Raw genomic sequence first — 13885 nt, 5'->3', positions numbered from 1 at the left:
AGTTCGGCCAACACCGAACACGTTTAAGTTCGGCCAACACCGAACACCAACACCGAGCACTGAGCACCAACACCGAGCACTGAGCACCGAGCTCAACACCGAACATTGAGCTCGGTTAATCCCTGAGCACGACTACAAACTCGACCAGTCACCGAGCATGATTGCAGTTCGTCAGATCACCGAACAGCATATCGGTCCCTAATCGCCGAACAGTATATTGGTAACCGAACTGAACTGATTGTGCAGTTTTGCCCCAATCCTCATAACATCCACATTTGACTCGACACGAATTTTAAGAAATATAAAGAAAAGTAGGTTGAAAAAGTTAGTGGAGTAAAAAGTCTCACTTTATATATTAGTTTTATAATGAAATGCGTTTGGAATGAGCTAGTGGAATGTGAGGTCTACTTATCATTTATAGTAAAAGTGAAGTGGACCACGGACTAAAATGACAAATGTGGACTCTTGATGTGGTGATGGAGGTAGTATATGAAATAAAATTTAAGATACTTTTTTAATAATTGCAGCGACGAATCGTGGTTATACAGATGATATCTCTATTTAGAAGACAGATTCGAATATTTGATTTTGAGTTGAAGTAACACTGCACAAGCCCAAGAATAAAGGAATGGGCCGTAGAAAAAAATCATTATTATCATACAAAAAAATGCGTTTTGATGTGGAGATTAGGGAAATGTAACAATGAAGCTAGTACTACAATTCTGCAATAACATGAAGTAAAAATGTTGTACTATATGATAGTCATCATTTTTCTGAAAACTAATTACGGAGTACTATTACCAAGTATATGTACTTATAAAATACTTGATTTGACCAAAAGTAAGTATATGCTGTATTTGAATAATATTTCACTCTAGCTACAAGGCAAATTTTATAAGTACATGTATATCGATTTGGGGCCTTTAGTAATTCGCTAATTGCAACAATTTTGTTTTTGAAGGAAAAAGCAGTTTCAATGAAAAAATGTTGCACGCAAGTTATTTGTGAATTATGGAGTTAAGAGGAGAGAAAACAAAAGTAGAAAGATTAATAAAATAAATAAATAAAAAGAATAAAGTAGAAGATTTAATAAAATAAGAGAGAATAATTGTATATATTTTGTAAAACTCACACGTTCCCAAAAAAAATATAAATCACTTATATGGGGTAAATATTTTATAGTACTTACTACGCAACTTGTATATCACCGAAAAATGAAAAACAACAAAGTTGAGAAGCTGGGGGTAAATTTTTGGTACTACTATATGTATGCAACTTGGTTATCATCATAAAAACCAAAACAACAAGAGAAGCTAAATGGAACAATAAAAAAAAATAAAAAATGATGTAGCACATTTTATATTTATTGGTACTGTAGCAGTCTTGGTGTGAAAGCTTGGTACTGTGGCAAAATTGGATTTTTGTGCGTGTACATCCCCACCAACGTGAACTCTAAAAGCTCTGAATTCGTGTTATTAAATTTTAACCAAGGACCTAAATTTTGTGAAGACACGCAACTCCAATTAAAAATGAAGTCAATAAAGACATTTGATGTAAAGTCGGTGTATTATCTAACAAATGCTAAATGCCTATTGTACAACCATAAACCTCACATGTTTGAATAATTTATTCGTACTACTAGTAGTAGTGTAGTACTAATTAAGAAATTTTGCCGAATTCAATTTTTTATCTTATTTGTAAATTTTTATGCTTTTAGTTGATTGTGATTTTACGATCAAACTAGTTGGTTTAGGTGGCACAATTTATGCCAACATAAAAAGGTGTATAAATAGACAAACATTGACAAAAAGTTTTCCCATTAAAAAACCCTAAACTCCCAACATAGGTGAAGTGTAAACCAACTTGATTGTACAGTCAGAATAATTGAAAATATAGTGAATTAATAGTAACATTTATCATTGTCTCCACTACAATAAGGGGTCGTTTGGTTCGTTTGCTTGGTATAGGACATGTTCGGGCTTCTAGATGGGCTCAGGTTATGTTTGGTATATAAACCTGTTGTTTGGTTTCACTGTTGAGTGTTTAGGCCCATCTTACAAGTTTTGTTTGGTACATATGTTTAATGAAGAAATTTCACCATCCATGACTCTTCTACCCCTCTAGGGTTTCCGATTTTGGGAGGCTTTGATACATACACACATCGTCACTTTCATTTCCTCACTCCCGCAATTTTTTCCACTCTGCTTCATTGTCTTCATCAAATCGGCATCGCGTGACCTATTCTGATTTCGTTAAATGAATTAAACCTCAAATTATTATTGGGACATTACAGTTGTGGTGCAAAAGATAGAATTAAACCTCAAATTATTATTGGGACATTACAGTTGTGGTGCAAAAGATAGAATTAAACCTCAAATTATTATTGGGACATTACAGTTGTGGTGCAAAAGATAGGTAGATTGGTTATTGATGCGAATCAAATTGAACATTTTTATTCCCCTAACTTTACATGATTTATACTGTTTGATGCTTGCAAAAGTTTGTTTTATGGTGTAGGAAGAGGAATGAAGCTCGGATGGTGAAAAAGATGGGCGAAAATTCCAGCATGTCCTCAAAATTGGCCACCCGGCCGGGTGAATTTTATGCCCAATAATTACACCCGGCCGGGTGAATCATTTTTAGCTGCAATCTGGCGGTTTTATTTTCCTCGGCAGTTTTGATGATTAAAAGAAGGAAAGGGACGAAACAGGACATGAAAAAAAGGTGTCAGGGAAAGTGAGAAAAAAAGGAGAGGAGAGAGAGAGTGGAGGGGACGTTTTTTAATAGAAGGAGTTGAGGTGACGTTTTTTGGGGGGACGGTTGACGAATTTGGACGGAGAAAAAAAAGAGAGAAAAGGGAGGAAGAAGAGAAGAGGAAGTTCCGGCCAACTTTCCGACGACCCGACTCCAAATCCCAACTCCACTCACGAGAGCTTGAATCCTACGGTTTTAATTGCAAAATTCACCATGTGTATAGGCTAAGCTCTCTATGTTGCTCCAAGTTGTAATCTAGGCTTGTATGGATGTTTTTACACCATTGATTTCATATGTTTGTGTCCAACAATGTGCTCAATATTTATTCACTATGTTTTTGGCTAATAACGTAGTGATGTTAATTCCTCTGCTATTGTCTCTTTAACATAGTTTAGGATTGATTGATTGTTGGATTGCTATCGAATTAGAATTGTTCAGAGGATAATTTGATAGTGGATTAAGTAGGTGACTATAGTAGATGATCTTTTATTCCCGCGCTTCCGCAGGAATTTAATATCATTGAAAATTAATTCATGGAACAAGTGTTCAGCTGACTGTGAATTATACGTCGCAAACATGTTCAGTGCACGCGATTAGGTTGATGTTTTAATCCCTTCGTATGTTTCATTGCTAAAGGTGTAGAATAATACAAGCCTCGTGAGCAACTTGGAGTGACATTTTTCTCCATTTTCGTACCTTAGTTTGTAAATTTAGTTTATTAATTTTGTCAATTCTTGTTAAATAACCTACGCCTCCCTGTGGTTCGACACTCGAAGTACTACAGTCGACTCTGTACTCTTGCAGATAGTTTGTAATATTAGAGCTATTTTATTAAACTTGTGTGTTAATAATCCATTAATATAAAAGCTCGAAAATTACACATCAGTTATGCAAGAGTAAAGGCCAAAATTGGTCCTAAACATATGATCCTCTTATGATTTTGGTCATAGAAATTACGTTTTGAATTATTTGGTCCTGCACATTTCAACTCGGGCCAGACTCAGTCCAAAATGGACGGAGCCGTTAAATAGCAACAGTCAACGAGTGTTAACCCGACTTTGACCGAAATTAAACTCTTAATTTTGAATATTAGCACAAGTAATTTTTATTAGCAACTAATTAATTTAAGAAAGACCGCCATCATCCCTGCTCCTGCCCCTCCGGTGACGGCGACACCATTGTAAATCTTGTAACAAATTGCTTCCAAATGATTGGGCAAGTAACACAGCAAGCTGACGCTTCACCTCTCTCCTTCCCACTTTATTTTTACAATTAAGTTTTTGCCACAACTGCTCATACTCTCTCTCGCTCTAAAATTGCACCTTTTATATCACTCACAAGCACATAGATACGCAATACGACTTGCTGCTATGTGTTTCCAGCTTTCTTCTCCACAACTCTTCATCTTCTCGCCATTTTCAAAAGCCAAAGCCGTCACAACAATCGCAATGCTTTAGTGGATCCTGACGTCAATATTTCTCTTTCGATTTTGAGGTTAAATTTACCGATTCATTGATGCTAGATTGCTAGTAGGAACTCCATCGATCTCCAGCCAAAATTGATTTCAGATTTAGGGTTCATATTTAATTTGCATCGAAGTGATTCATTGTTTTTGTTTTCTGACGGATGGGAGTGCGTTTGAGCATTTTTAATCCTAGTGAACCATTTTGTCGGCTGGGAGCAAACCAGAAGACAGACATTCAGCCGGCTTACAATGGCCCAATCGCTGTCGGGAAGAACTATTAGTCGAAGTGAGATGCGGAGTGTGAGAAAGACGATTCATTTTTTGATTCTGAAATGTTTAAGTGTAGTGTTGTTTGCAGTTTGTGTGGTTTGATTAATTTGTTTTGTTAATTTATTTGTTTAGTATTTTAAATTAATTAGTTGCTAATAAGAACTAATGGTGCTAATATTTAAAATTAAGAGTTTAATTTCGGTCAAAATTGGGTTAACACACGTTGAATGTTACTATTTAACGTCTCCGTCCATTTTGGACTGAGTCTGTCCCGAGTTAAAATGTGCAGGATCAAATAATTCAAAACTAATGTCTAGGACTAAAATTATAAAATGACTATATGTTTAGGATCAATTTTGGCATTTACTGGTTATGCAAATACAATGACGAAGACGATTACGCAATATTCTTGATTTGTTTAATCTTAGGTGCATTATCATGCAATGCAAATACAATGACGAAGACGATTACGCAATATTCTTGATTTGTTTAATCTTAGGTGCATTATCATGGAATTCTTGCATACGTCTCTCTTTATTACAGCTTTTACATTAAAATATTCACATACTTTATTTTATATAACAACCTTAACTCCCACAAGCCGTCACTTAGGACCAAATAGTATTTTTCAGGTTGTCGAAAGTTTGTAAATTTCTTTGGTCTCTCGACGGTCACTATTAGCTCACAGTCTCATCTTGGCCCTACATACATTATGATAAATTGGTTGTGTCTAATGTATGATTCATAGAGCCAATTGCCAATAAAATTACGAATTTGTATCCGAAATAGATATTCGACTATATAATAATTAGCCTTTTTTCAATTTCTGGAAAAAAACAGATCCATTCATTATTACCACATCTAAAAGTGGTTGTCTGGATCCAAAATTGATTAAATTCAAACTTGTGATTGTTAATTACTTATTAGCAATGGTGATCTTAATTCAAAGATAAATACTCCATCCATCCGTCCTATATAAATAGATTATTTTAGGTATTTTTATTTTTTATTTTTATTTTTAATAACTTTTCTTTTTCTCTAATAAGGTGATTCTCATTTTTCACTAATAATACTTTAATCATCATTTCTTTTAAATTTTATTAATTGTGTATTAAAATTTATATTATTTTAAAAATGTGCTATTCTTATAAAGGAGGGAGTACATGTTTTGGTGAATATGTGCTTCACGAGATGCTTATTAGTAGGATAAGGTATCTGCATGTGTTTTCTTAAAAAAATGAACTTCCAAACTTTATGACTATGGTATGGTCATGCTAGAGTCTAACTTAAGCATGTGCAAACTTAAACACCACAAAGTTTTTGGACCTAATTTCACCAAATGACTCATTTCTCGAAAAGAAACCCACCTACCTATTTATTTTAAATAAATAAATCTATTCGTGATTGATATGCTTGGCCTATAGTGAACTGGAAAAGCAAAAGTTAAATTGGACTAGTGTGACATTCATCTCAAATAAAACCAAATTATACGTATGCCTCATACCTTTGATGCTTATAAAAACACAACTCCCATTCTCTACTACCCCCCATCTTCCCTTTATCAATCTATCAAACTCAGAAAAAAAAGCTTGCCTTCCCAAAAATGATACTTCCAGTAAAGAGCATGCCAGAGACGTGGAGCGCGGTCGGGTCCGCCCTCGTCACCTTCATCTTCTTCTGGGACATGTTCCGGCGGTACTGCCCACCGGGGCTCCATCGCTACCTCGAGAAATGCACCGCCAGGCTGTCCAGATTCTTGAATCCAAACATCCAGGTTTCCATCCACGAGTACACTGGAAATCATCTCCGGCCTCACGAGGCCTACAGCATCGTCAATGCATATCTGAGTTTGAATTCCATTGACGCCAAACGGCTCAAGGCTGAGATGGCGAAAGAGAACGAGAACAAGCTAATGCTGAGCATGGATGAGTACGAGGAGACAGCAGATGTGTTCAACGGAGTCCAGGTGACATGGACCGCTGGAAAGGTCTCGACTCCTCCACGGACCGGGGGGTTTTCATACTACCTGGAGCCAGACCGGAGGTTCTACAAGCTCAAGTTCCACAAGTGCTACAAGAAGATGATGACGGAGGAGTACCTGGAGCATGTGATCAGAAAAGGGAGAGAGATCCAGGCGAGGAACAGGCAGCGGAAGCTCTACACCAACGGCCACAGCATGTCGTATTGGAGCCATATCGTGTTCGAGCATCCGGCCAAGTTCGCGACTCTGGCAATGGAGCCGGAGAAGAAGGAGGAGATCGTCGACGATCTGCTGACTTTTACAAAGAGTAAAGATTACTATGCAAGAATAGGCAAGGCGTGGAAAAGGGGTTATCTGCTGTATGGCCCTCCTGGAACAGGGAAATCTACAATGATCGCAGCCATGGCTAACTTACTCGACTATGATGTTTATGATCTCGAGCTTACATCAGTGAAGGACAACACGGAGCTCAGGAAGCTTTTGACAGAGACAACCACAAAATCAATTATCGTGATAGAGGATATCGACTGCTCCCTCGACTTGACAGGCCAAAGGACGAAGAAAGAGGAGAAACCTGCAGAGGAGAAGCCTGAAAATGTCGAGAAAAAGAGTTCACGTAAAGAGAAGGAAGAGAGTGGCAGCAAGGTCACTCTGTCTGGTCTGCTGAACTTCATAGACGGCCTGTGGTCTGCCTGTGCAGGGGAGAGATTAATAGTGTTCACAACAAACTATGTTGATAAGCTCGACCCAGCTCTTACAAGAAGGGGTCGAATGGACAAACATATCGAGCTATCTTACTGCAAATATGAAGGATTTAAAGTGCTCGCGAAGAATTACCTTGAACTTGATGGACATCCATTGTTCCAATCCATTGAAGAGCTGATCCAGGAGGTCGAGATAACACCAGCTGATGTTGCTGAAAACCTCATGCCAAAATCTGCAAAAGAAGGGCCGGAGCAATGTCTGCAAAATCTCATATGCATTCTTAAGGAAACAAAGAACAGAAAATGCAGAGAAGATAAAGATGCAGAGACTAATGACGATGCAGAGACGATCAAGGATGCAGCTGCTGTACTAGACACACATGCTATGTAATCAGTGTGTAATAGTAAACTGGTTAAGAGAACGCAGTAGAGACACCAATGACTCATAATTCACCTGAGACACTAATTATCTCGACACTCAGCATGATGACATCTCAGTTTCAAGAAGCTTCATACTAGCACGGATGTAATCATAGAAATGTAACACAGAGCCAAGGAGTCAAATAAAAAGCGAATTCTTTTGTTGCAAATATTAGTTAAGTTATTGTACAGCATCTCATCAGAGGAGTAAGAACTCCCAACAGAGTTTCCCACCCATATCACATCCTGCCTTTTTCTTTCTTAAATGTAAAACATACTGTAGAACTGACTTAATCTACACCATCTTCTCAGCAAAGCAAAAAGAAACTCCCAACCAAAGGAACTTTAACAACTCTTAAAAAAAGAAATAAAATACTAATGAACTGGATGGAGCTATCAGCCCAAAAGTTTATGGGCTTAGGTTGAATGAAAGTAACAGATACAAGTAGCCTAGAAATCTTAGTCATCGAGTAGCTTGTTTCATTACACTGCATATTTTACTTGCATTTTACATTACAACACATTCAGCCAAGGCATTCGCCCAAAACTGTAAAAAGAACAGTATCTATGTATATACATGCATGCCACATTAATATTCAAAACTCTAAAAACAGATACCAACCAAAATTCATCCTGTTACCAATGATCACAGCAGGAGCATTCACCATTTACAAAACAGTGAAAACCCGAAGCATCTCTCACACGTATCTCCCTCTTCGTAACAACCGAAACATACTTGAAAAACGTATGGCAGTCCCCACAAACATGTATATTCTTCCTCACCCTCACAGGCTTCCCTCGACCCGTCACCAGCAGTCCGTAGGCAACCGCCAGTTTCCCGCTATGGTATAACAAGAAATTGGTCTTCTGATGCTCCTCCACCTCATGAAGAACGAACCTTGTGTCAGGCATGTAGCCAGCTCTCGAGCATTCCAAAAACAGTATATCCAACGCACTGTAAATGTCCTTCGCCACTGGATGCGACTTATCCCTCCCAAAGAAGGAATGCACCTTGTTCTCGTGAATGATCCAGCTCCGCCCAGGGAATTTATGTATCCCTTTTGATTTCATCTCTTCTCGAACAAGATCAGAGCAGTGCCACCTCCCAGATACGGAGTAAAGATTTGATTGCAGTATGTACATGGACGGATCTTGTGGCTTGAGCCTCAGTATTTCCTGTGCAGCCGTTCTCCCAATTGTTGCTTTTTTGTGCAGTCTGCAACTGTCAAGCAAGGCTTTCCAAACACAAGCCTTTGGCTCAAATGGCATCTTCTTGATTATCTTCTCTGCTGCTTCTAGAAGCCCCCAAAATCCATACACACCAACCAAGCTAGCATAGTGCTCCGAGTTGGGTTCTACATTATGGATACGCTTCATGGAGAGGAAGAACTCGAGGCACTGTTCAACTAGATTAGACATAGTGTGGCGATAAGCTGAGATGATTAATACACATGTGACTGGGTCAGGCTGTATACCTCCTTTCACCATCTTCTTCCATGCATCCAAGGCCTTCTCCCCCTGCCTGTTAAGGATATGGCCGGATAACAGGCAGTTCCATGAGACTATGTCGTGTTCAGACATGCTGTCAAACACCCCAATGGCTCGTTCCATATCCCCACACTTGGAGTACATGCTCACTATGGCATTTCCAACTCCTATATCAGATAAAGAACCATGTTTTATAGCACGGCAGTGAAATTGTTCGCCAAGAGTTTGGAACCCTAAATCCCCACACACTCCAAGTAATGAAGCTAATGCAACCTCATCAATGGAAATGTGTTGCTCTTCTTCATTGATCAAAGAGATTGCTTTCTCTAACTCTGAGTGTCGGGCATATCCACACACCATCGTTGTCAGCATGATTGAGCTTCTCTCTGACAGTGGTAGTTGATAGAATATCTTCTCAGCGTCATCCATTCTAGCACACCTAGTGCACATATCAAGCAGTGCAGCTTGGATAAAATCATCATTTCCAAAACCAATCTTGACAACAAAGGCCTGAATCTGTTTGCTGAACCTCGAATGCTTGCTCAAACCACAAGCATGGAAAACACTGGACAATGTGAACTCAGTTAACTCGACGCCTTCCTCCACCATTCTGCAAAAGAGCCTCAACGCCCTTGAGCTATCACTATTTTGGCAAAATCCAGCTAAGAGGGCGTTGTAAGCAATGGGGTTCTTCTCAGGCATCCTACAGAAGACATCTAAAGCTGAACCAACACGCCCAAATCCCATATATGCACAAACCATTGCAGTCCATGTAAAGCCATCTCGCATAGACATACTGCTAAACAGATTTTCAACATCTTCCACACATCCACGCTTAGCATAAAACTGTATTAATGCATTTCTCACACTCAAATTGCTGCCATAGCCTATTTTAAGTGCATATGCATGAACTCCCTTCCCATACATAGTCGATGATGATGAACATCTTGCACATGTGGTCAATATACTAGAAAGGGTGAAATAATCTGCTCTACAGCCCTCTTGCATCCCTACCAACATATCATGAAACAGTTCAAATGCTTCACCATACAAACCCTCCTTAACAACACACGAAATCACAGTATTCCAAGAAGCAATGTCTCTCTCACACATTTCATTGAACAGTTTGACCACAAAATTGAAGCAACCACTTTTCCCATACAACCCCATCGCAGCATTGGCAACGAAACTGCAATTAACATGACCGGTTTTGATCGACAAGGCGTGAATTTGGGAACCCAGACCTAAATCCACCAAACGCATACAAGCAGTCAAAATCGAAACAAAAGCATACGCGTTGGGTTCAATTCCAGCCATTCTCATGTCAATGAACAGCGCGACAGCTTCTTCCCCTCGGCCCAATTTCGCCAAGCCCGAAATCAGAGCAGTATAGGAAACAACATCCGGTTTCGCAATTAAATGGAAAACCCTCTCCGCATAGCTCAAGTGACCCAATTCAATATAAGATGTAATGAGAAAATTACAGAGGCGTATGTCTAGCCGACTCTTGATAATTGAAGCGTGAACTGCTTTGCCTAGCTGAATATCGGCGTACTCGCGGGAAAGTTTGAGCAACCGAGAAATCTCATCGTTGGACAAAGGTTGAATGTTATCGGAGTGGTTTGTAGTGAGTAGGTGTTCGAAAGGTGGAGTTTTGGAGAGTAAAAATGGTGGGGCTGAGAAGAGCTGGGGCTTGGGAGAGGAGAGAGAAAGAGGAGTTTTGGATGGAGAAAGGAAACATGTGATTTTGATGGGAGTAGGGGATTTGCGGATGTGAGAAAGAGGAGAGGAGGGGGCGGAGTTGAAGGGAGGGTGGCCAAGAAATGCGTGCAGCATGCTTGGCTTGGCTTTGGCAGCTACTCAACCAGCTGTCCAACTAATGGCTGAAAACAGTGGTTCTGCAAATACATACACATTTACACACATAAATTCACAACATAAATCAACAAAAATTACACAAGAATTTCAAACCAACCAACAATTGATTTGCAATATCATAAATTTAACAGTTCTATTTTTAAAAATCTAACAAAACATGATAGAACTTACAAGTTGAAGCAACCCTAACACTTGACATCCTACAAAAATAACAAACATTTCCAATAAAAAAACCAACAGAAAACAATAACGTAAAAACAAAAGTAAGAAATAGGAAGCGAATCAGCGAAAACAAAAACAGAAAGTACGATATGATTATTACCATGAAGAATGATTTTGGGGATTGCACGAGGCGCTTGTGCTTGTGCTTCCTCTTCTCAAGCTCAGCCGGTGGGTTGAGCAAATCGACATCATTAGATGGAACCTATGAACAAACAGCAAATAGTGGATAACTAAAAACAGAATAACGCAGTAACAAGGCAGCAATCTTTGACCAATTAATAGCAAAATCATCGAATTGAAATAGATAAATTCGCAACAACAGGTGAATCGGAGGCCAAAAGAAACATGATTATCATCCATCAACCAACAAAAACAAATATTCAATCCACAACAAATATCAACCAAAAGAAAGTTTCATAAAAATCCAAAAAAAATTATAAAAAAATAAATCCAACTAAAAATTATAACAAAATAAATCCACTCTAAGTCTTCAACAGTTTTGTTTCAAGTCTTCAACAAATAATGGAGATTTCGATTTTCACCAAGCCTTAAGTCTGTACAAAACTCCTAATTTGATTATTAACTAATCTAATCAAAATGAGTAAACAGTAAAGTATATGCTGGTGTCGCAATAGGTCTATACCTTAGGATTTAAGAATGTACTTATCTAAATACAATAGTATAATATACCGTTACAATCAGCAACAATTAATCATTATAATATACCTCTACATATAATTATCAATGACTCATTCCTATCTTCTTTGCTAATCATAAATTTTGCCGACTAATTTGAGAGCTGTGATTGTGAAGATATACATAAACTTAAAGTCTGAGTTTTTACCTTGTGGAGGCGCCGGCGTGGATGGCTGGAGGGAGGAATCGACGTCTGGAGACAATGGATGGTCGGGTGGAGGGGCGACGGGGTGGAGCTGGAGGAAACGGCGTGGGTGGACGGTGGAGGCTTGGAGGTGGAGAGATTTAGGATCAGAGACAGTGGAGATAGGCAATGTAGTTTATAATAATAATAATAATAATAATAATAAGAGTGAATTACATTTGTAGGCTCAATATTTTCAGCAACGACGTTTGTGGTCCCTATACTTGCAAAATATCATTTACAATATTCATACTATCCAATTGCTCGTTTTAGCTGTTTTTTCACTTTTTGATTAAATTTTCTGACAAAAATACCCTCAAAAGTTTAAAGGACATTTTTGTACACTCGCTCTCCAAAAAGTAGGTAATTATTTTGATATTTATGTTAATTTAGGTACAGTAACTATGATTTACATTTTATTCGAATTATTTTTGTTTGGATTGATTATAATATAAAAAAATGCATAGTTTTAATCTTGGGTTTTAACTTATAAAATTAGTTTACTATAAAGCACATATTATATTTCCTCAAACTGAGATGAATCAATTAAAATGATGATTTATAGGGGGTTTAGAGTCTTTAGAAATCTTTAAAATATCGTGGGTGGCTTTTAAGCACAAATAATTTAATATTTTAGTATTTCAAAAGTATATAGTGATGGCAACTAACAATAATATTATATTGTTATCAATTCATTTTTATTGCCAACTAGGCTGTTTCTTCCTTAGAGCATCCACAACCGTGCTCTTGCCAGCGGCACGGTTGTGGGCCCGGGCGGTACTATTCATGCCTGCTCTCTGGCAAGAGCACAACACCCACAACTGTGCTCTTCCGCAAGGACGAGCACAATTAATATAAAATTCAATTACACAAAAACATTTTCATAATACTAAAATTCATTAAAAAAACCACAATAAAAATAACAAATTACAAATAAAATAAAAAGACATAATTAAAATCCTAAAAATTAAAAATTACATAATTAAAATACTAAAAATTAAAAATTACATAATTAAACTCCTAAAAATTAAAAATTACATAATTATTGGCTAATATAACCCGAGGAAGACTACGCATCCGGCGGCACCAACCCCAATTGTTTTTGGAGACCCAATATCATGGACTCGTGCGTTTGAAGTTGCGTGGGGGTCATAGTTGACCTATCGGCCAAATTGAGTTGGGCCAAAAGGGCCCACAACGAGTTGTTCGGGGGTGGAGGTGGAACATAGGGTGCGGGTTCGGGAGCAGGGGCAGATGGAGTCGCGGCGCGACGTCGTTCGGCCGCCGCCTTCTTCCTACCTTGCGGTCGGCGTCGGGAAACCGCTTGGTTGGGCATCGGGGCTACCCAAGTTAGCTTCGGCGAGTTGGCTAGCCACTTCTTCGCCGGCGTCGGATAGGGATGCCGACCGTGAGCGTTTGGAGGAGCCGCTAGAGGAGGATGTTATGCCTCCCTTATACTTCGGGTGCGTCCGCGTCTCCTGCCAAACGTTAAGATATTTGAACGACTTACCGTTCATGGATTGGTAGGTGCTCAGCGAGGCGGTGATGATGTCGACCTCGCTTCGGCCGCTCCCGGCATTCCGGGACTCCTGGATGAAATAGCCGTTGAACTTGCCAATTTCTTCGTTGGCTCGGCCGATGCAGTTGCGCACCATACTCTCGTTGCGCTCGATCGTTCCCGGCGGCCGGTGTGCATTGTACCGGCTAGAGACGCGCCACCAAAAGTGATCGCCGGATTGGTTCGTTCCAACCACCGCATCTTCGGAGATTTCCAAGTACGCCTTGAACAATCTTTCCATCTCCGCCGGTGAGTACGGTGTGCG

General features: G+C 39.0%; 2 protein-coding genes across 4 annotated transcripts; one reads left to right on the top strand and one right to left on the bottom strand.

Moving 5' to 3' along the window:
- Window positions 1–5892: 5892 nt before the first annotated feature.
- On the top strand, window positions 5893–7766 carry LOC121751265 (AAA-ATPase At3g28580-like). Its single transcript, XM_042145980.1, has one exon. It carries the CDS (start codon window positions 6093–6095, stop codon window positions 7563–7565), a length of 1473 nt encoding a protein of 490 aa, XP_042001914.1. The 5' UTR covers window positions 5893–6092; the 3' UTR covers window positions 7566–7766.
- LOC121751262 (pentatricopeptide repeat-containing protein At5g03800-like) lies at window positions 7128–12183 on the bottom strand. Of its 3 annotated transcripts, XR_006040040.1 has the most exons (6): window positions 12027–12183; window positions 11283–11384; window positions 11132–11160; window positions 8217–10980; window positions 7308–7407; window positions 7128–7158 (listed from the first exon to the last, which is right to left on the bottom strand). XR_006040040.1 is itself a non-coding variant. In XM_042145977.1 (4 exons), the coding sequence occupies exon 4, from the start codon at window positions 10916–10918 to the stop codon at window positions 8231–8233; it is 2688 nt and encodes an 895-aa protein (XP_042001911.1). In that variant the 5' UTR covers window positions 10919–10980; window positions 11132–11160; window positions 11283–11384; window positions 12027–12183; the 3' UTR covers window positions 8054–8230. The 3 variants fall into 3 exon arrangements, 2 of the variants coding, with proteins under 2 accessions (XP_042001911.1, XP_042001912.1); XM_042145977.1 differs by lacking the exons at window positions 7128–7158; window positions 7308–7407 and having other exon boundaries at window positions 8054–10980; XM_042145978.1 differs by lacking the exons at window positions 7128–7158; window positions 7308–7407; window positions 11132–11160 and having other exon boundaries at window positions 8054–10980.
- Between the last annotated feature and the right edge of the window lie 1702 nt (window positions 12184–13885).

Source organism: Salvia splendens, chromosome 10, assembly GCF_004379255.2.
Source record: "Salvia splendens isolate huo1 chromosome 10, SspV2, whole genome shotgun sequence".
NCBI classification, from domain to species: domain Eukaryota; kingdom Viridiplantae; phylum Streptophyta; class Magnoliopsida; order Lamiales; family Lamiaceae; genus Salvia; species Salvia splendens.
This window is presented reverse-complemented; position numbering and strand designations above follow the sequence as displayed.

Coding starts and splice junctions, on each gene's coding strand:
- LOC121751262 (XM_042145977.1), bottom strand. CDS start 10,918: ATGCTGCACGCATTTCTTGGCCACCCTCCCTTCAACTCCGCCCCCTCC.
- LOC121751265 (XM_042145980.1), top strand. CDS start 6,093: ATGATACTTCCAGTAAAGAGCATGCCAGAGACGTGGAGCGCGGTCGGG.